This window comes from Epinephelus fuscoguttatus, linkage group LG15 (assembly GCF_011397635.1).
Source record: "Epinephelus fuscoguttatus linkage group LG15, E.fuscoguttatus.final_Chr_v1".
NCBI lineage: Eukaryota > Metazoa > Chordata > Actinopteri > Perciformes > Serranidae > Epinephelus > Epinephelus fuscoguttatus.
The window spans coordinates 17,273,839-17,296,844 of NC_064766.1; the positions used below are offsets into that span (position 1 = coordinate 17,273,839).

The following is a 23,006-nucleotide window of genomic DNA, read 5'->3' on the forward strand; positions in this document are numbered from 1 at the left end:
ATTCAGTATACTTGCCTCGGGCCTCTTTGATCAGTGCTTGCAAACAGCAGCACAGAGGAAGCATGCTTTGTAGACTGATAAAATCTGATTGCTGATTGAAGAGTTGTGCAACGGACTTTCACACAGGTGCATCAGTGATTCATATTTATGCAAGTCATTTCTGTCAGCTGTGAACAAATGTTTTCATTTTATTTAACACACTTAATGTAATCGAGTTTCGATACCTCCTGTGAGATCTGTGTTGGTTTGAAACAGGGTGTGAAAAATGTGTGAAACCAGTGAAAAAGTGTTGAGACATTTGCGAGAGAAGACTTCTGCTGTGCAAAAAAGGTGATGAGGAAGATCAAATGGATCCCTGTTTCCATTAAGCGTGTCTTAGCAATTGAGAACTATAACTATTATTGCTGTATTATTCCCTTTGTTCACTGTGCCTGGAGCCACTCAAGTTAAAGAGTGAACTCTTACTGTAAATGTCGACAGCATGCACCATTTGCTATAATATTTTCAAAGGTTGTTTTGTTCGTGCCGTTTTTGTACAAATGTTGGATCCTTGAAAGCTTCTCTGTAAGATGCTGACCTTCAGGCAGCTGCCTTAAAATATATATTTTTCTCAAAATTATCAAAATGGGGAAAGCGGCTCAGGACAGTCATAACAAAGTCTTTAGAAATGTTGTTTTTCTACATTCAGAAGTAGCCAGTACTAGTCATTCATGAACAAGAGAAACTGTATTCAAGAACCATCCACATATTAACACTCCTGTGATATCATCTTGATATTAAACATTGTAATTAGACCTTTGTACGCCATCTAAAAGTAGAAGGAATGCCACTTTATTTAATTTTTTGATGATATATTGTCAAAAAATGCAGTTTTGAAATGTTACTAAGTAAAATTACTCAAGTATTGTACTTAAGCCTGAGCTACTACTTCTTCACTACATTTCAGAGGCATAATTGTACTTTTTACTTCACAATATTAATTCTGCTGATAAAGAAAGTTCCTATGTAAAAATATGAATATGATGCATTGTTATACATTCAAATACCAAAACCAAAAGAAAACTACAAGCTTCAACAGTAAAATGTCACTTAAACATTATTGAAACAGTAACAATATATAATATAACAGTCACAGGGACCTTAAGGATCCTAATACTTTCCCATTGCAACAATGTCATACAAGGAAAGGAGTCTGGCTGTGGTTTTAAAATCTTCTGCACTGGACTAATGACCAAAGGCCTTGGCTTTGAGCCGTGCAATGAACAATGTGACGTGAGGCTTATCTGGGTCAGAGCATGTTACCGCTGCTGGTTAGATCTGAGTGAAAAGAAGCTTGACTGTCTATTCCTGTTTTAGAATCAGTGTCCTGGGCTGTGAGTCGATGCCAGGCCGGGCTTTCATGTGTTCATTGCGCAAAACTGTTTAGTTCCCAGATAAAACAAAATATAAGAGCCAGACATTTTAAAAGGATGTTTTTTTAAATGTCATTTTGTAGCCTGTGACAGGGTTGTAGTGTTTGAGCCTGTACTTGAACATTTTCTTGGACTTGTATCTGTCAGACAGTATCTCAACCTGCAGACAGCATGGCTCTGTGGACGACTATGTTGATCTCATGTTTCACCACTTTGACCGAAATAACTCAGCAGCTATTGAATGGACTGGCATAAAATTACAGAGGTTTATGTCCCCCTTTATGATGAACCGTAATAACTTTGGTGATCCGTTAACTTTAAAACTAATGCCATCTTCAGTTCAAAATTGAAATGTGTCCAATACTTTGGTTTATGTTGCAGAAGTGATCACACTCTCATCCACCTCAGCTGTACACTAAACTAAGCTGGTGAACATGGCAAACATTACACTTTATCAGAGACATGTTAACATTGTCATAGAGTACATTTACATGGACAAAGTAATTCAGTTTTTGCTCTTTAAAAAAAACAAAATAATATTTCCACTAAGCTGTAAACATAGCCAATGAAAATAAATATTCCACTAATATTCCCATTTACATGCAGCTGTGCACACTCCTATAAAATCATGTTGTTTATTACATCAAAATATGGAAAAGTAGAACAACTGGAGGTGCTTCTTTGCATCAAAATTCTTTTCACAGTTTTCTACCAGTGGCGGCTTGTTGGACCATATGAACTCAGCCTTCCTCTTTCCTTCCTTCACCTGCTTGACAAGGTTGATGTTGCGAAATTTGTGCATATCAAAAGCATGTTGATATCCAAGTCTTTCATAATGTTTAAAAGCAGATGTTCTTCTTCTTCTGACCATAAATGTGTGCTTTTCCTTATGCAATTCTACCTCAGCCTTGCAAACTGTTGGCAAGTTGGTTTATGTGCAACGTATCGGTGACAACGCACAGAGCTGACGGTAAAGAGACAAGATGACAAGTGTTGCAAACTGCAGTAAAAAACCCAGCTGAGACACATATTCCAAATGGGCTGTCTACATGTTCACATAATGCTATTATAACCTGAATGATACCGGCATGTCCCACATGTCTTAATCGGAAAATGCTGAATTTGGAAAAAGGCTTAATAGTGGAATATTAGTGTGCGTGAAAACATAGCCAGTGTGAGGATGTTATCATGTTGGTGTTAGCATTTAGATAAAGCCTCTTAGAGCGATACGAGCATGTGTATCACATGCTGTGTGTAGGGCACCAAAACAGCCCAGTATGATCATCATCAATCATTAACTCTCTCAGTTAAGGCCCTGTCAGACACAACACACTTTGAGCCACACCACTGCTGGTCCAGTGGACACAGCCCAGTGCAAGCTTGCTTTTAGTTTATTATTAGGCCAACAGTTATTAATACAGTCAGTTGCCTCTGCTGAGTGAAGTTTTTCAATGACCTCATCAACGACCTTGCAGCCATTTAATGCAGACATGTGTGCTTTTGTAGAGCCTCCAGCAGCTGCTGACTAATGCCTATAGTTCTTCAGTAGTGGAACGTATATGCAGAGTTTTTAAAGTTTTATGACTTTTTTTCTGTCATGTGTGAGCAAACCAACACAGAAATTATGCTTAGGGCACCCACATGGCCAGCAGTGGCTCTAAATGCAACTGTAGACTTAAAGTCTTGTTCACAGTTGTCCTTATTTTCACTTGGCCCATCTTGTTAAAAGTCCAGGTAAAGTAAAATCAAAGATCTCTTTCTTGACACATTAAACATGTTAGAAAATACTTGCTGAAAACATGTGACAAGACTGTGAACTGTACAGTGTTGTATTGTGGAGTTAGACCATTTAACTGTTTTATTTTTTCTTTTCCACCATTTTTGTGACTTACATATTTTGGGTGGGCCTGAAATCACGGAGCCAGCATTATCATAACCCCTCCCCTATTGTATCTAACAATTAACATTAGAACATATTACATCAGTGTTGCCTCGTTAATCCCCTGTATGCGAGAAGTTTGCCAAGTTAAACAAGCTCTCTTTCAGTCTAATAATTACATGAATAAATAATGCTGTTAAATGCCACAATTATATAGCTTAAACACAGCAAAATAGCTGTCACTAACATACCTTTCAGTCTCTCAGCCCAAATTTGCTACCCAGCCAGCCGGCAGTTGCTGCTTACTGCTGTGTGTGTGTGTGTGTGTGTGTGTGTGTGTGTGTGTGTGTGTGTGTGTGTTGTGCCACTTGGTTAGCTGCTAACATGAATCTGTTGCTGTGCAGCGGCTCACTTGTTCTTTGTTTCACCTCCTTCAGGGGACACACTCCCAGCATTTCAGAACAGAGAATACGGTAAGTAAAAGTAAAAGTAAATTTTATTTCTATAGCACTTTTCACAGATAAAATCACAAAGTGCTTTACAGAAAGAATAAAAAGCAATAAAACACAGACAGAGACAACACAGTAAACACACAACGGTACAGAAAACAGATAAAGTCACAGAGGCCCCAAAACATCAACATCAGTAAAAAGCCTGTCTAAAAAGATAAGTTTTAAGTTCTCTCTTAAAACCTTCAGTGGACTCTATGCTATGCAGAGTCAGGGGTAGTGTATTCCAAGGCCTCCACTGGCCTGGAAAGAGCAATCTCCTTGTGACAGCTTATTTTTTTTCATGATTTTGAAATCAAATTTTAAATAATGGCAATTTTTTTGTTGTGTTTGATTAACTCACAACACATACAGTATTTATTTTGCTTTACCTGGACTTTAATGCTCTCCCTGCATGCATTTTTAGTTTTTACATCTGGTCCTCAGACCTACAAATATTGATTTTGAACTTGGAAAGACACCATCAATAACTTGATTTTGCCCTGGACAGCAAGACTTGCACTGCTTTTGGTCTCGACGTGGTCTTCTCTTCAGCTGACATGAATCTGGTCACCCAGTTACCGTTTATTCATCTTAACTACAAACATGCCCTTGCATCCACTGGAATGTGTCCTGATGTGTTGTCAGTACAGAGCTGATAAAACTCCTCTCCCGTGCCCACCACATCGCTCTCTCTCTGTCTCTCCTCCCCCCAACCTTTGTTACCACTCAAGAGCCAAACCAGGTGGACATGAGCACTTCTTCTCTTGTCCCCATGGCAAGCGCAATCTCCCGCCAGCAGGGTAAAATGAATCATTTCGTTCCCATTTCCTTACTGTCAGCCATGGCAACAGCTTTCTGTGAGCCATCTCAGCTGTGCATCTCAAGGCAACACTCATTCTGCCCTTGTCATTATGCTGTCCATTAGTGCTTTTTGCTATTGTCATTTAGATTTCAGGCCTTTTTAAACAGCTGATTCCCTTGTGGTGTCCTTGGTGCTCCCCCTATAAAGACAAATTATCTGCAGCACCCGCAGGTCATTAACACTTTGCATGCAGACTGCGACTGACCATGTCAAAGAGTCTCAAGGACAAAATGCTATAGATTTCATTCTAATTCTAATAATGAAAGTTAAAGTTTTTTTTCTTATGACAGTAAATTTCCAACCTTGCCCAAAAACTGAAAGAATAAAAGCAGTCATTTGCTTGATAGTCTACTTTAGTGCCCCTTAAAGCAAGAGCACACTGTGTCCCTCAGCTACCAACGTCACCGTGTAACCATTTTGTTCCCCGACAAAAACTCACACAGTAACTTATCTTATGAGTTGCATGACACAGCGTTTTTGTGGCACCATGATGCAATTGGGTTTCCTGGCTTGGAAAGGGGAATTGTTTTATAATCCTCTTTGGAACAACGTAACCATTGTGTTCCCTAAAAGCAGGACGTGAACCGACACACCGAGCGCTGATATAAGATATGACCTCACTGGGTGATAGATCTAATGTGGCCTTCTGTAAAATAGGCTCGACACCGTCACTAGTCGCTATCTCAGGATGGAGAAATCACTTGTGACTGCAGATTTCCTGGCCACTTTCTCTTGTCTCCATGAGCGCAGTCTTGCCTCGAAGGCAAATTGACTTAATTATGTGATCTTTGCCCGTTTCTGATACTTAAACTACGCCATTGGGCTTTTCTCGCCATAAAAAGAATTACATAATGTAATTTCAAGGCTTAATGGCAATTTTACTTGCAAATGGAAATGCAATAATTTATCCACAATAGGAGATTGCTTAGGAGTGAAAATAAATTGATCTCATCCACAGATGCAGGAACAGTTCATCCTCATTAAAGCAGCACCCAGTGGGCACTGAGTGTGCAAAATATCAGGGCGACTTACTCTTTTTCGATACTTGGCAAATAACAGGTAAAAGCCATTTTCTGCCATTGACTGATCTTTTTTCCCCCTGCAATTTTTAAGGAGAAGATATTAAGAGTGTCACAAAGATGCCCATCATATTCAGTCTACATTAAAGCAGTGATTTAGCAGCTGCATGACTGAAGGGTCTCCTTAGAACTCAATGCTGTCTTTTGTTTATTTTTTTTTTTTTTAGGAAGGGAGGAAGTCCCTGTTGTCTGCTGCTCTTTTTAGCTTTGTTATGCAGTGTTATAATTACAGTGTGTGTGATGGGGAGTTTAAAATACTCATGAGGACATCATGTTGCATGTGATCAGTGCATTATTATAATACTGGTATTGAGTCTAAAGTTAGTGAACACAGTGTTCACAGTAACACACCCTGATATTCATACCGCAGAGAACTTATTAAACACTGTCTATGTGCTGGCAAGAGGAACAGTCTGATATGGGAGTTACATTTCCATATCAGAAAATGACACATACATCACTGTCAGAACCTCACAACTCCAATTTGTAACTCCAGCTTTAGTAATCTGAGCAAAGTTGGCAGTGTTATATCTAAAAAACTGATCACATTTTCAAGGTACTGCACTACTTTTTTATTGAATATTTAGGTTCAGGTCTTGAATCTAAATGCTTTGAATTATCTGCAAAATTATCTTTTAAACTGATGAACATCATATATATAATCCATGGCATAATTCATTTCTCACCTTTAACTACCATATGTGTTTTTCCCAAAATAAGATCCTATTGTGGTCCACTGACAGGAGAAGGACTTCCCCTCTCTTTATATGGGAACTCACTCACTGAGTCTGATAAAAACACAATCTGGTCTGATAACATTTTCCATGCCTTTACCCCAGGAGGTAAAAATACTGTAAATAATAATATGCTGCATTTATTTTTGCCTTTATTTGACAGTTCACAGTAGAAACAGACAGCAAATAAGGTGAGAAAATGAGGAGGCTGACTTGCAACCAAGGTCCTCAGCTGGAGTTGAACCTGGAGGGATGTTGCCATTGTATATTAAAAACATTATGATATACATTATTTTTAGTTAGCTTGGTGTTTTTAGTTTGCAAAAATCTTTAGAAAATGGCATGAAAAATATAAAACATAGGCATAGACTACATAAATTATGGGTGTAGCTTCCATGACATAACCCAATGGTTTGTGGACTGCTGCTCTGAAACCTTGAGTTTGGCATTTCGGTCATCGCTATCTTGTTTTTCTGGGGCCAGAAGTGACCATATTTGGACAAGAGGCTGGAGCTGTTTAGGAGCGAGGAGTGGATCCTACTCACAGACAGTGGTGACACCTCCCAGACAGCCTGTCACTCAAGCACACCCTTAAATATGCATAACCTTGGGCATAAACATCTTGACTATAACTAGAGATCCAGATCTCATGACTGCAGACAGACTGTGGGACAGTACGGCTTTAAATGTTCAGCAATGCACTCTGGGGCTTTTTCATGTTGTGCCTCTCAGGCAATTAAAATGTTTTTAAAATCAATATAACACACTGGGAGTCAGTTTAATTAGGCTGAAACCAGCCTACAGTATGGAGATATCACAGGCAAGACATTAATCATATCACATACAGTCTCTAATGCAAACAACTTGCATAGTGTATGATGTGGGACACTTGAGTCTACATCAGTAAATATCTGGGCTCCGTGCATCTGCAGGAGGGTAAATAGGCCACACACGCCATCTGACACATGTCTGACACCATACTGAGCTCTTGTTATAGACTCGTTCTGAGGTATCCATATGTGCTAATTAGGTCATCTTGACCCTGGTGAGGACAGGAGAGCACAGAGTGGCAGAGCGGTGAAGTGTGGCTCCCATTCTCCTCTCTGTGGTTGCCCTCCAGTCGTGCAACCGAGCGGGAGGTGGGTAGGCCAACACAAAAGAGGTGATGTAAGAGCTGCACAAGCTGGGAACTTACTTTCTGAGGCAGCACACACGCACACATACTACACCCACCTATAGATAAGGGTGCAGACAGCCATGACAACTACAACTTTTGAAATTCCTTTTGTAGCTCGTAGACGGGGATCTGCCTGCGGAACCCCTACTGAGAAATCTTGAGATTAAGATGACAGGTTGAGGTGTTGCTCTGTCTGCTCTTATCGACTTTCTTGTCTTTTTGTCTTCTTTTCTTTCCTGATTGTATGTATTCATATGTATGAGATAGATGGAGGCACAGTGAAGTGCTTATATTCAGAAAAAGTGTCCCACTCAGATGGAAATACTAAGACTTTGCTACTCTACTTTGCTGAAGCCAAGGAAAGTGAAAAAAATAGCAGGAAAGAGTTGGTTTTCAAAAGTGAATGATAATGCAACTCCAAAACGGTCGGAAGGACACATTTGACTAAAAATAAATAAACAAATAAATAAATAAAGTAGAGCCAGATTGCTCTTCTTTCTCAGCTGACTGACTGTTCGCTGCGGATGTCTCAACTTCTGGTCGTTTTACAATCGGCCAGTTTCAGATGCCACAACATGGACTTACACTGTGCTCAGCCTATAACATGTGATCATTGTAAAGTAGAGGTGCCCAATATATCAACACTGTATATTTGATTCTGATACTGAGATGACAATTTGTCAACCAGCAGAGATTTTGTCATACTGTTTATATCTGCAGTGTCCATCTGTCCCTTTATTTATTTATCTGTTTATTTTTTGTTCCTTCATTTGTTCCTTTGAAGGCCATTTCACATGGGGGACGTGAAGAATTAACCACAAATAATTACAAGAACAGCAGTGCGAAAACATGTATTGATGTGTGTAGACCGTGTGTAGAGGTCTTATTTCCCTGGGTGTATCAGATAATTGTGAGAGTGTTGTAAGAACTCATTTGTATGATTTTTGCATCAGTGTTTTGATGTACTTTAATTTTTTGATATTTAATTCACTGGTAAACCAAAAACAGACATTTCTGTCTGGATATGTAAAGCTGCTATGATCAATATTTTTTTTTATTCTAATGAATCACATGAAAGGGGTTGCTCGTAGTGATTCACTCACAGAGAATTTTTATATGAATCTGCAGTTCTTTCAGCTATTTTGGTTCACCCTAATCACTCTCGTAGCGTCAAACTCTAAAAATTGTTCACTACCAGACACAGCTGGTGAACACAGTGAGACAGTTAGCTGCTGGAGAAAATTTCCCTCAGGAGCTGGTGGAGACAAAAACTGAGCTAACAGAGTGACAACCTGTTCTCATTTCTAGGTTGTTAAATATGGACGCTTTGATGTACCCCCCCAGCATCTGATATTAACACATAAGGCATCTGTATGAGACACACGGTGGTCTCCTAGGTGAAACATGTTTTAATACTTGGTTAACATTGTGAAATGGTCATGATTATGTTTAAAAACGAGATTGTGGTTTGATTTGAAATAAGTATGTTTCTTAGAGGGTTATGGCCAAAATAAGCACCGGCTGTGGTTCAGAAGGTAGAGCAGGTTAATTAAGGTAACGACTGAACCGAAGATCAGCTGTTCGATCCCTTTCATGTTGAAGTATCCTCGAGCAAGATACTGAATCCCAAATTGTACCGATGGCTGTTCTATCAGTGTGAGTGTACTTAAAACTGAGTAGCAGGTGGCACCTTGTATGGTAGCCTTGGCCGCAAGTGTATGAGTGTGTGTTTGAATGGGTGAATGTGACTCATAGTGTAAAAAGCAATTTGAGTGTTTGGAGGACTCGAGAGGTGCTATACAAGTGCAGGTCCATTTACCATCTATTTACATGGGGCATTGACACGACATGTCATGTAGGCGGTGCGATGCTGGGTTAATGCAGGGTTTGGAACCGTACGCATATTAACTGGTACTTAATTAATCAACTGGATCATTTTAACAACAGGATGCTTCTATTTGATTGATTGATTTTAATATGAAATGCAAAAACACACACAAGGTTGCTCTAAAACTTGGCATTGCCTCTGTTACAATGAAGTGTTCATTTTTTATTTTTAAACAGATTGTATCATTTTGTTCACAGTTTTGTAGTTTTTTTCCTGTTGGGGGGCCGTGGATCTGCGTGAAGAGAAAAATAATTAGACCAACTGCATAAAGTAAACCTTGAGCAGTGTGGGCAAGCAGTGTTGCAGCTTTGTTTGATTAGAATGGAGGCGCTCTGCTGTAGGCATGCTGCAGTAGACGTGTCATGCTGCGACTGTGTCCCATGTATTTTGGCTGTTATGGTTAGATAATATGTGATGTGATGTGAGGTCAGTATGTGACACATGTATGTAACCTATGCAACATTATGTTTAATTAAGTCAATGTTGATTTTTGGATTCAAAGGGGACCCAAACAGTGGTCTCCTGGGTGAAAGTCCTGTGTTTGTTTGACTCACCCATATGCCCCAACCACTTACGAATACAGATTTTTTTGGTCTTTATATCAGTTGCTCTGAGTGTCTTATATTGCTGTGGATGGGTTGAAGGCCTGGTGCATCTAATACAGCCATTAAAAGGGCCATGTGCATCAGTATCAGACATTGAGGGGCATGACAAAGCATCAGTATTAGATAACCTGGGAGTGAGACCGAGCTTAAAGTGAATACTGGACAGAAATACTAAAATAAATTATATGTTGCACTGTGTGTGCTAGATGTGTAAATGACAACTGTATGCTAACAAGTTAGCCCTATTGGCTTTAAAAGTTTATGTCAGTTTTGTATTCACAGTTTGTTTCTGCTGCCCTCAAGTGGCCAAAAAAAGCCAACCCTTTACAGTTATTGCAGCTTTCACCCATCAATATTTTCCTACAGTAACAAGAGCAACTGAACCTTGGCTAGGCTCTGCTCATTTGTGATGGTATGTCAAGCTGTCGGAGCTACCACGGAGCCCACACTGTCACTAGCTGCACTCCCTGAAGAAATGTCATCAGATTTTTGGAGAAACGAAAAAGCGATGTAATAGAGAGGAAGACAAAAGGGACTAAAATACGTGTTTGAAGGATATATCCAGCGTGCCAAACTCACTCAGCAGCAAAAACAGGTTGAAAAGATAAAGATAGTTAGAATCTAGAACCTAACGTACAGATGACAGTGTAAAAGTGAAGCACGACACCACCTGATGATTGCGACAGAAGACTATGAAATTAAAAGGAACCTTCACTGATATTTGACCAGCTGTGTGTTATCGCAGTGTGTGCAGACGAATAGTGTTTAGTTTACCCCCCGCTGCCACTGTCTGGACCTCCGCCAGCAGATGGACAGGGAGCTCCAGGGGACCCAAACACTGTTCATCTGCACACACTGCGATGACACATAGCTGGTTGAATATTGCCGAAGTTTCCCTGGGTCCCTTCACTGGTGTCTGTAAAGCAGGGTAGGTCTTTATTCAGTGTTATAATCATTAAAAAGCAAACAGCGTATGTGTATACATTTAGAGGACTATACCTTCAGCTAGCTAACTAGGGAACTGGCTAACCCTACACTTTTCAGAGTTTGTTTTTGGTTTTGGAACAGGGAAGAGACATACATATCCACCCAATCTCTGCACACATACCACAGGCACAACATTTAGCTTAAAATCCACAAAACCAGCCTGAAAATGTAAAAAATCTTACACGATTGTAGTAGAGTCTATACAGCTGTAAAACTGTCAGACCATTAATGGAGCTGGCCAGATCTAAGCTACGATTGGCCAGTCTGCATTTGAGTGGAGGGATTCAGTGAAGGGTCGATTCAAACTCTTCAAACTTGCTTATATTCACTGTAAATGTGAATTGTATACAGATGTGCATATCCCCTTTGAGACTACATACAGTATATATATATATATATATATATACATATATATGTGTGTGTGTGTGTCTAGGTAAAGTCACTCCAGCTGTGTTACATCTACAATAACAATCTTTCCCAGCAGCTGGGACCGGACTGCTCATCCTCTTGCTGGGACAGATGAATCCCCTTCATCCTCCTCTGCTGTTATTCTCAGTAGTTTTTTTCTTTTCTTTTTTTTTTTTTTTTGTTACAACCCATTGTTTCAAAGCTCCAGTTATTTTCTTTGAAAATAAACGCCTAGCTGTCCTCAGCTGTGGATTAAGAGCCACAACACAGGCACGTTATGCTATTTTTGAGGGAGAAAGAGATCTTGATTGCTCATCCTGCTTTTCAAATTTTGTTTGAATGACTTTTTGTTCCATTTATCCTGAGATTATGGTTATCTATAGTGAGCAGTGATTGATTTATAATGAAAAGGATGATGAATTTAACATGCCGTGAACATGTGTTTGACTTCTCTGACAGTGTGCTGTTTATGCCGCATGCAAACACCATTGTATAGACTTGAGAGGAGGAAGCGTGTGTACTTTTCTATGCAGTGCAACTATAATGCCTGTGCTTGCCTCAGCAGAGTGAAGTTTTGCTCAACTGTTGAGGTGAAACCACTTTAAGTGAGACAATGATAGAGTGGGAATGACAGGAGTGGCAAAGGACAAAGAGAGGAAGGAATTGGTGGGGGAGAAAAAAGGAGATACAGCATAGTGAAAAAAATGTTCCCTTATACAAAGGCAGTGGCTCTGTCTCTTTGACTCAGAATGCTGTCTAATCCGTCGTCTGTGTATGTTAGAAACCCCACCTCCCCCAGTGCTTCTCTCCTCCCTTCCCTTCCCCTCCCCTTCCCATCCCCTCCCCTCCCTCACCTCCTCCTTCAGTCTCCGGCCGAGGAATCCCAGGCAGCGTTTAATTGCAGAGTGCAAAGGCTTTAGTTTGGGCTAATGAGCTCAGTGCAGGAGCTGGGACTCTTTCACGCACTCTCTGAGAGACAGAAACCCATATGGAGTCCTTTACCGGAGGAGCCTCACAAGGCGGCTGGATTTTAGGTAGAGAGGAGAGAAGAAATTCATAAATTCAGGTACAGCCGAGTATGTGAGAGAATATACCAGAGGCAGGAGACGGAGTAAGAGGTGGAGAAAGAGAGGAGAGCGGGAGAGGGGAGGGGAGGAAACGGGAAATACACAGTCACACAGAGAGAGAGAGAGAGAGAGAGAGAGAGAGAGAGACTGGAAGCCTGCAGCAGCAAATGAGACAGAACAACGAGGCGGGAGAGGTAGAAAGAGAGACTGAGAGGGAGGGAGGTGGAGAGGGGCCCTGTCTAGGAGAGAGGGCTACAGGGTGAGGAAGAAGGAGTGGAGAAAAAGTTGGAAGAAGTAGGAGACAGAGGGTCCGGGGAAAGAAAAGAACGGGTGCAGAGATTAACAACTCCAGTACAGGAGAGGAGAAGAAGGGAAACAACAGACAGGAAGGAAGGGGAGGGAGAAGTCTTGGGTAGAGAGCAGGAAAAAAAAGAGCTGAAGAAAAGTTTTCTTCTGGGAAGACGCAGATGAGGAAAACAGAGCGAGTGAATGACTGGGCTAGAGAGAGCAGAGAGGGGAGGAAACCGATTGTTTTCTAAGGCGTTTTCCACACAAGCCTCTGGACTTCTTTGGACATGTACACAGACGGTGCACAAACAACGGGACACCACCGATTTCTTCAGCACATCAACACCAACGCCCCCTGCTCCTGCCAGCACTGCGTCCACTATGAGGCGTCCGGCCACCACGGTGGGCTGGGATACCAATCAGCATCAGCCAGACAGACAGACCACCCATCTCTGGACTGTAGGAGAGACATCCAGGCTCCTCGGGTTAAAGATGTAGGAGGGAGAGCTTTCGCAGTGAACAGAGCTGAGAGAAGCGGTCATCGCAGCCCACAGAGGAGGCCTGTGTTCACAGGGCCAGGCCCTTACAGTCAGTCAGACGACTTGAGCCAAGTTTGCCCCTGGGAGTTGAACCCTGCCCAGTGGACCTACCCGCCGGAGCCTGGGGTGAGACACTACCCGTCTGTCAGAGAACAGTGTGGCTGTGTGGTGCGCAGCGACACCAGGGCACCCCCCTTTAACGCTGGGATACCACATCCTCTCCCCCATCTTCAGGTCAAAGGTCAAGGGTACAGGCACAGGAGGACTATCAGGTATGTCTCTGTGGATGAGGAGGAAGAAAGTTATGGATGCACCCCTGAGAACTATCATTCGGAGCCACACGACCCCCATCTGGGTCATTTACACATGCCAAATGGGCATTGTGGACCAAGGCTTGTGTTCTTTGAGGGAGGGGAGGAAAGAGATAGCCATCAGGACCAGGGAAGACCAAAGGGTGGATCAGAGGAGGGCTGTAACGGACGCGTAGGTTCTCACAAAGGCTTCTTCCCCACTGAAGTCCCACAAAAACACTTCAACCAAAGCAGACAGAAGGGGCCGTGCGTCCCACCCTCTGGCATCACCAGTCCGGAGCCCTCAAAACCAACAACCAACAGCGACCACCAGCACCAGGGTTCGGAGGTGGTGAAGCAGAAGAGGAGGCAGGGTTCGGTGAGGGATCAGATCAGACAAGTGGTGACAGATCTGGAGGATGTGTTGGGGGGTTTGAAGCAAGTTCACGTGGAGATGAAAGAGGTAGGGGGGTCTGTTATTATAGATGTTTATTCTTTACATCAAGCGTCTGGGTGAGGTGCAGATGTTCCAGTCTTTTGTCGATGCTCCCCTGGATGTTGTGACATTTAACACAAAGCTCAGATGCAGACATAAGTGGAGATGAGTTTGACACACGTCGTGTATCTGTGTGTCTGTGTGTCTGTGTTCATGACAGCATATCTGTGTGTGTGTGTGTGTGTGTGTGTGTGTGTGTGTGTGTGTGTGTGTGTGCATGCTGACTGCATTGTTTGTGACTCACTCATCATCTCTTACCGAAGCGGTGATTGAGAACGATTTGCACTGACCTTTTGCAGAATGCTGCAGAAATTGGCAGCGTTCCGGGTAGCACATTAAAAAGCCTGGCTTGAGACTGTTACTAAATTATGCCTTGCTCTTACAGTATCCATTTTGCATGCAGCTGTAAAATAGCATTGATTCACAGCTGAATGCATCTGTGCAAGGCCTGACATTGTCCTGAAGCAACATTACAAATAGAAAAACCTCTGGGATTGTAAACTGAGATGGTTGGAAACAAAAGGACGTCAAAATAAACCGGCTTTGATTTGAATGACAGGCTGAATTGTCATTGTTTCAGTTTTAGCATAGTCAGAGTCAGACTTGTGTTTATAAATACTCTTTGGCAGTGGTGGAAGAAGTACTCGGATCCTTAAATACTGTACTAATACCACAATGTAAAAATACTCCATTACAAATAAAAGTCCTGTATTTTAAATTACTACAGAAGTATTATCAGCTAAATGTACTACAACTGTCAAAAATGAAAGTACTCATCCATGGAAATGGACTCTGTTACTGATATAAAATCATATGCGACAATATTCCATTGTTAATACTAATGCACCAATTCATGAGCAGAATTTTTTGGTTTATGATAGTTTTGTCTAGGGGTTCATGGCCAGGGCCACGCCAAATGATCACACAATGAATCTGAGGGGTTGTGAGATAATGAACGGGAAAGGAAAGGAAAGACAAAAAGAATTCTCCTAGACAGATATTCATATTCACATCTTAAAAATATCCTTTAGTTTGTGAAATATTGGAAAGTTTGACCGCTTCTTTTATATAAATTATACCATCTGAGAAGTCCAGATGGGAAACGACTCTTTGATTGGACTGCAAACAACTCAAGGGGCCACAAATAGAAACTTTTGAAGGGTCACAAGCGGAAACACCTGCTTAAATTTTAAGAAAGCACCATTTTTTATAAATATATCAAATGTTTTTGTGTGAAACGTTAAGGCCCACGCACAACAAACTGTCATGAAAGAACTAGTGGCGATGAAGGTCGACTGTTGCGTCATCTCACACTGAGTGTGTCTCACCCACAAAGTTGCACTTGAATGCACTGCAAAGACTACAGCCAACAGCCAACTACCATGTATGCTTTGTGCCTGTGCGAGAGGGAATAACGCTCCATACCAGCAGGTGGCGGTAGTTTGCATTTGTGATTCAAAAAAGGGAAACTAAAAGACTGACAGGACGGAATCACAATGCTAGTTAGGCAGTAAGCACCACAGACTGAAAAAATAATGGACATAGCTACCATGGCTTCATCCATTGGTTTGTGGACTCCTTGAGCTCGGCATTTCAGCTGTGGCCATCTTGGTTTTTGGAGCCAGAAGTGACCATATTTGGGCGAGAGGCTGGAGCTGTAGAGGAGCGAGGGGTGGATCTGACTGAGAAAAACACTATTGGCAGACAGCCTGTCACTCAGAGCAGGCCGTCCTTAATTATGCGTACCTTTAAGCCTTAATAGAATATAAATAGGAGAGTTATATGAATATTCACCCCCAGTTGCCATGAAGTGGCAATTAGCCATGGAGACTGTAGGGGACCAAAACAGTTTTTTATAACAGGCTGCTTTAAAGTTGGACATTTTAACATGGGCCCCTATGGGGATTGACCTGCTCTGGAGCCAGCCTCAAGTGGCCATTCAAAGAACTGCAGTTTTTTGTCACTTTAGTGTTAGCTTCATTATTCAGCCCTGGAGGTTGCTGCTTAGTACAACACCACCGGATGTTGAAAAAACAAATTATATTTACCATATTTACCAATTTTGTGTGGTGAGCTCAAATGCTAAAAGAAATCTAATTTTACCTGATATAACAAGTTTGTTTTGATGTCAAGCCCTCTTGACTTTAGCCATTTGTTTGCTTTCCTCACTCGTTTCCCTTCCCATGCACTGAGCTGAACTGCCAATCAGAGTGATTTCACTCACTGACAGGTCCGCTGTCTCTGATGTTGATTCAACAAACTGAACAAACTGAATTGGCTGACAAAAAGCTGATAAGGGCCGACTAGTGCCAGCAGTGTGAGACACACTGCAAAAAGTAAGAGGACAGACACTCACGGATGGTCCAACATGGACCGACAGCCAAATGTCAGCATAATGTGTCAGGGCCCTTAACTTGACTGTAACTGTTAACCAAAACTGTCAAAGACATTAAATGCAGTAGAAGTACAATATTTCCCTCTGAATTACAGTGGAGAGGAAGTATAAAGTGCAATTAAACAGAAATACTCTAATAAAGTACAAGTACTGTACTTAATGTAAATGTACTTTTTTTCCACCACTGCATTTTGGACAAGCACCAACTCTCTCATTGTCATTCAGGTGGTTCAGCAGATTGATCGTCTCACAGCCAGAATCGACATCAGCGAGGAGGCACCCTGCATCACTCAGGGGTCGTACAGCAACTTTCATGGCTCAACTCATCCAGGAGACCTCATAGTGGCCCCGCTGCCAGCTCACAAGCCTGCCCCGGTCCAGGTGTTGCAACACATCGACGAAGACCGCATCATTTTAAGAACTAACTCCCCCTCCCCTGTTCACATGGCATCAGTTGTCAAAACAAGCCGTTTTACCCCAACCAACCACAGTAAGGACATGAACCACGAAAGGCCGGGTGTAAACGGTCACCCACCTCACCTGTATCCCTCCAGAGAGTCCAACCACATCAGCCAAACTCATCCTGAGCCCCACCCACAGAGCCTAGACCCCAAGGTCATTATTGGTAACAGCACGTCCAATTCAAGAACTCAGAAGCCTCCTCTGTACCCTCAAAACGGGCGCTGTGGGAAGGGCCCTTACCCGCCTCCCAAGCCTGTAAGGACCCCTGTGTACCCTGGGAGAGGCTGCCAGAGCACCAGCATGGTGTGAAGGAGGGGGGGTGGTCTGCCCCAGTGCCATGGGGGCCTGAAACATGAGACCCTGCTGCAGCGAGTGGAGGTCAGAGTGGGACCAGGCAGGGAAACAACTCATGGTAAGTTTAGATACAATAGGACTTTTTTCACCTCTCTGTCTCTCTTCCTTTACAGTGTTGATGTTTCCATCAGCACTCTCAGCTGATGACGTTTGCCGTGTTTACTGGCAGCGTGGTTTTCAAAGTCAGTAAATGAATTGCAGCGTTCCTCCCCGTTACAAAAAAGGGTTTATGTGTGTGTTTGATGTCTGTGTGTCTGTGTGTGGGCGGAGGCGGAGGGGGCGTAATGCGTCTGCTTTTGTTGATGTCACATGATTTCCCAGTCTTCACTACACTGCAAAATGTGTCTGTCTTGGCAGCTGAAATGAGAAATGGGTGTTTATTCTTGAGTCTGGTGACATGTGTGTATAAAATGAGCCAGCAGGGTGAGAAAACTTCACTCACTGAAGTAAAGCTTAACTTTATTGAGTAGATTTGAGGAATATCTGATCTTGCAAAATGAGATTAGCCATTGGTTGGTACATATTTTAAAACATAAGTCTCGAAACAAGGTGAGCTTTACCAGCTTAGCAGCTTAGTACTGATTTTGACTTTGACCATTTTTCCCACATTAACCACTGAATCTGAAGGCAAAAAGGAGGATAAAATCTTAAGATTCTTTTTTTGCAGTGTAACTTAGTCATCACTTCGAGGGAACTGAGAGTTGGCAGGAGCTCAGTCTGGCGAAGGAAGACCCCACAGCCACTTGACTCCAATCATGTGACACAAGAGAGGCGTCATTTTATTTACTGGATGATCATAGCTCTGACTCAGAATTCGCTTCATTTACTGTTAGAGGTTGATGAGGAGGAACTGAAGCCTTCTTCTCTGCCACTATCAGATGTATCATTACTGGCTGTGAACGAGAGAGCACATCTATAAAAAGTCCCTTCAGCAGATGGGGAGAATTAGACTGCAGATACATACAGTTCCTTCAAAAAGTCCACCTTTACAGATGCTGCAGACTGACGTGCATGTTTCTGTACTTCCCTCTTGTGCAGAGTATGCGTAACTGCAATCTATTTTTCTTGCCTCTCTGAGTTGGGCAAGCACAATCTGGTTTTAATCATAAACCCCCCTGGCCATGTGCCAGAACAGAGTGAGGCAAACTCTTGGTATATTTGTGACGTCCATACAAACATGAGCACCGCTGCACAGTAAAGCAGCTCTGCACATTATACTGCAGCGAGAGACTCGCTCCAAGCTCCAGGTCGAGGCTGGCAGCCAGAGACACGGGTCGAAAAAAGTGCCTGCGCCTGAGCTTTCATTTATATAGTTAGACAAGAGTTTAATTAGTTGTAAGTGTAATGTAGCTTTTCTGTTCAACGCTGCCCTTTATTTTCACTTTCAAAGTCTTTCAAAGCACCGATGCAGATGACATTTGAAAAGGCCTGAATCTTCTGAATTAGTCACCCAGAGCAGGTTCAGTGTTAAAATGGCTAGCACAACAGATTTTGTGCCTTACAACCAAGCAGCTCTCACACACATATACACACATTTATTCTTTTTATATATATATATATATATATATATATATATATATATATATATATCAAAGGATTCCCATTAGCTTAGCATCAACATTAATAATTACATCATGCAAGTAAAAGACCAAAAAACAAATTTACAGAGGGAATATGAAATGCATCCAGACTATATTCCTACATAACCCAGAGAGAAATAAAAAAAAAAAAGTCAGGCCCCAAAGGATTGTTTCTTTGATATTTAAAAAAGTGTGTTTCACTTGCAAAAGTTTTTACCGAAAAATGTCTTTAATGTCAACATCTAAAATTCATATCTCATCTCATCACAAAGCTACACACACACACACACACACACACACACACACACACTTTATAGGATATAATACATTCCCTATTACCGTAGACCCCCTTTATAACTTGTATTAAGATGAGTCTCGTATCCAAATTGTATCTAGATATAATTCATTCTGATTGCATTTACCCTTGGAATTAATTTCTCCAATGTCCACACTGAGATCCAAGCACTCTGTTCAGCTTAAACAACCAACTGTAGCCATTCCCTAATATTTTGCTTAGTGCTTTATGGATACCTTGGTGTCATGCAGATTGCCAAGTTTATATACTTTCGTTGGACCAAACTGAAAGCACACACTTGGTCTCATCTTGTTTACCGCATCCATGAGTGTCTTAAATACCCGTAAGCTTTCTTGCTGCCTTTTTGCTAGTAGCTTAGCTCGCTAACTTGCTAATGGCAGCTACCTCACTGGTTTGGAACTGTAGACTGGATAACATGACTGCCCCCCCAAAATTGAAGCCAAAATGCCCCTGCCTTGTCCACCTGCCTCAGATCCTTGGGGCCCCAAAAGCCCCACAGGTGTGTGTGGTCATTTGAAATAATAACAGCTCTTTTTTATTTCAGTTTATATTGTGCTACCATTGTGCACATTCCTGAATAATTTGGTGTTTAATCAAATAACCACATACTAATTGGTACACATCAATCTTGAGGCGCAGGAGTGCTGGTTTCTGCAGCTGCAGGCTAAATGTAACTGGCATGTGTGTCTGTTTTCAGGTCTGCCCTTGATGAACACTTAAAGGCATCGTGTTATACACAATGCACTGAGTCTTACCATTTTACTTTAATTGGAGTAATTTAAACTTACTTTTACTTTACTACTTTTTCATTGTTTTAACTTGCATACTGTATTTTTAGCTAATTTACTTTGCAGTTTGTACTTTTTAATGACATGATGTGTTCATATACTTTTTTGTTTTGCTGCTGCACAATCTATTGCCTTTTAATTGCAGAATGGGGCAGTCCTAGGGGTCAGGGCTCATTTTTGCCCCAGGGCCATCTTTTGGACTAACACAAGGACTGGCCAAAACCTTATTTTTTGATAATGTACTGACCATCAAGGTTTGAAACCTAGACAGGAGCTTTCAAAGACTGTACATGGGCACACAGACACACAGACACACAGACACACACACACACACACACACACACACACACACACACACATACACTGCTTCATTTTCATTACAGCAGAGATTACTACTGCATTTCTATGGCTCCATCAATGAATGATGTTCCAAGAAAAAGCCTTGAGAAGAAGCAAAGTTTGTTCGTACAGTGTTTGGGTCTGAGCTCACTGGGGTACTGGGTTCAGAATTTAAATGATATATTTTTTTTTCTCTCTCTTTTTTTTTGTTATGATGTTTTCAGCAGGAGCTGATGCCACTGAGACAAGCTGTCGGCCAGCGGAGACAGAGCACGGCCTGAAGGTGGGGATATTTCCAAAGGGAAAACTACCCCAAGAGTCGAACCTGTGACTCACACAATCACAGAAGCATGGAGGAGTGGCAGTCAAACCTCTCTGAGAATTTATGCTTTTGCTGTTTCGGGTGAGGTAGTGGCAAATATTAAGAAGGATAAACTATGAACTCCTATTCAACAACCACCAATAGAAAGCTAAAGGTACGTTTTCATGTCAGTGTTAATTTATTTGATACTATTTTTTTATTGCAGATAATTCTATTTTCAGGCAGCTTACACCAGTCTGCATACTACCTAACCTAATGTATGCTATATCAAAATTTATATCATCTAAACTATTATACAGATATTTTACAATGCAAGTGATTAGACTGTAGTCTCACTGTGACAGATATGCTACAGTATGTAAGAAGAATAATCACTAAGGAGAGAGGCAAGTTGGGGAGGCAGAGCAGAGATTAACAGAGATTCCTCACCCCTTTCTCACACAAATCAATCTGACGTCTCAATTATCTAACTCTAAGAGACACTGCATTGAATGCATCGCTGAATGTCCCACATTTCAATATGAAATAAAAGAACTGACGCCAGTATTTCATTGCCGCTGACTCTTGGAAATTATTTATGAATTCACTGATTCTGATCGAAGTATCCCAAAAGGTTGTGGAAGTTGTGGAAATCCTTCTCGGCCTGATCTGGAGATGGCTGTGTGAGATTTTTCTTGGCCTTATTCTGTCAGGGTTTCCCGGGCCAGCCAGGCCAACGTCTGTGTCTTTGTTTGTTTAAATCTTGTCTGAGACTTTCACCACTCTGCTCTCACAAGCTCCTGCTGCTATCACACCACACCACTTCCCCTCTGGACAGCTAGTATAATCTATACACACGACAAAACATCCCTCACTTTCTGTCTCTTTTTCTGTGATAGGGGCGGATGGTGACAGATGGAGGATGACACATGCAAACTGTTAACCATCCTGGCCACTTTGTCATTCGCTGTCTGCAGCCTATAGCAGTTATAGAGTAATTGTGTTATAATGGCGAGAGAGAGGTGAGGTTGTGAAGAGTCGATAATCCGCTTAAGGTTAGACAGAGGGGCAAGATCACGCCAGATGCCATTATTACTTGTCAAGAGCAACATTCAAAACAAATAATGTTTTGTTCTTGGCACCATCTGGATCCTATTGTATCATGATTAGATGACAGTATTGACTAGGGCTGCGAGAATTAGTTCAATTATCGATTTATCTGTCCATTAATTTTTTAAAAATGGAGGCTGGTAGGAGAGGTTTCTTGTAAGGGTCCTAAATTATAAAAGCTTTTCTGTTTCAGTGTAAATGTGGTTGTTTTAAAATAGAAGTACTAATATATTCTGGTAAAACTGAAATTGAAGTTATGCAGTAGCCTATTGAAATGTTCAAGAATGACCTGAACCAGTAATATTAAAGTCATTTTTAAACATGAATATGGAAGGCATAATATCACATTTATTTTCCATTCATCCATCATCCGTTTTTATCCACTTATCCGGGGCTGGGTTGCGGTGGCAGCAGGCTGAGCAAGGTACTCTAGACGTTCCTCTCCCTGGGAAAATTTTCCAGCTCCTCTTGAGGGATCCTGAGGCATTCTCAGGCCAGATGAGATATATAATCCCTCCAGTGTGTTCTGGTTCTACCCCGGGGTCTTTCACCAATTGGATGTGCCCAGAAACCTTTAATAGGAGGTGCCCAGAAGGCAAAAAAGATGAACATGGAGCTGGTGCCCTGTGAGACCACAATATGTATTGGTGGGCCTCAAGGTTTGGTACAATTTCAGCTGGGCAGCTGAAGAGGGTGGGAACCTACTAGGCATGCATTTTATTTACGATATCTAAATGCACAGCTGTTTTGTGCTGTTTTGGAACTTCAGGACATAAAAAATAAGTTGGGATATATATAATTTTACTTTACTTCATAAAATCATTTTTCAAAAAAAGTTCCTTAGTTATGCAATGCTTCCACCAACATCCAACATTCTTTCCAATGTGCAGATGATCTCCTCGCTACCTAATGTCTCTCCATCTGCTTACATCAATTTATTAACAGTTAAATTAATGTTGAAAATGTTCAAAGAGAGAATTTTATAGTTTTTTCTTTTGGTTACTGGTCAAACATTTTTGGAGGTTGATGCACTGGTGGATGATTTGAACTCTTGATCTCGACATTTCTGAAACATAGCTGCAGAGCTGCCCAAAACTATTCACTTCAAGTGCTTTTAAACACAGAAAAGTAGCATGTCGTCACATTTGAGAAGCTGGAA

At 41.6% G+C, this 23,006-nt stretch overlaps 1 protein-coding gene across 2 annotated transcripts; it reads left to right on the forward strand.

Annotated features, from left to right (window-relative positions):
* The first annotated feature begins 12,401 nt into the window (after nucleotides 1–12,401).
* Nucleotides 12,402–22,025, forward strand: LOC125902527 (uncharacterized). 2 transcript variants are annotated; one of them, XM_049598963.1, is made up of 3 exons: nucleotides 12,402–14,169; nucleotides 16,823–17,471; nucleotides 20,664–22,025. In XM_049598963.1, the coding sequence occupies exons 1-2, from the start codon at nucleotides 13,165–13,167 to the stop codon at nucleotides 17,366–17,368; spliced, it is 1,551 nt and encodes a 516-aa protein (XP_049454920.1). In that variant the 5' UTR covers nucleotides 12,402–13,164; the 3' UTR covers nucleotides 17,369–17,471; nucleotides 20,664–22,025. The 2 variants fall into 2 exon arrangements, with proteins under 2 accessions (XP_049454920.1, XP_049454919.1); XM_049598962.1 differs by having other exon boundaries at nucleotides 20,661–22,022.
* Nucleotides 22,026–23,006: the final 981 nt, after the last annotated feature.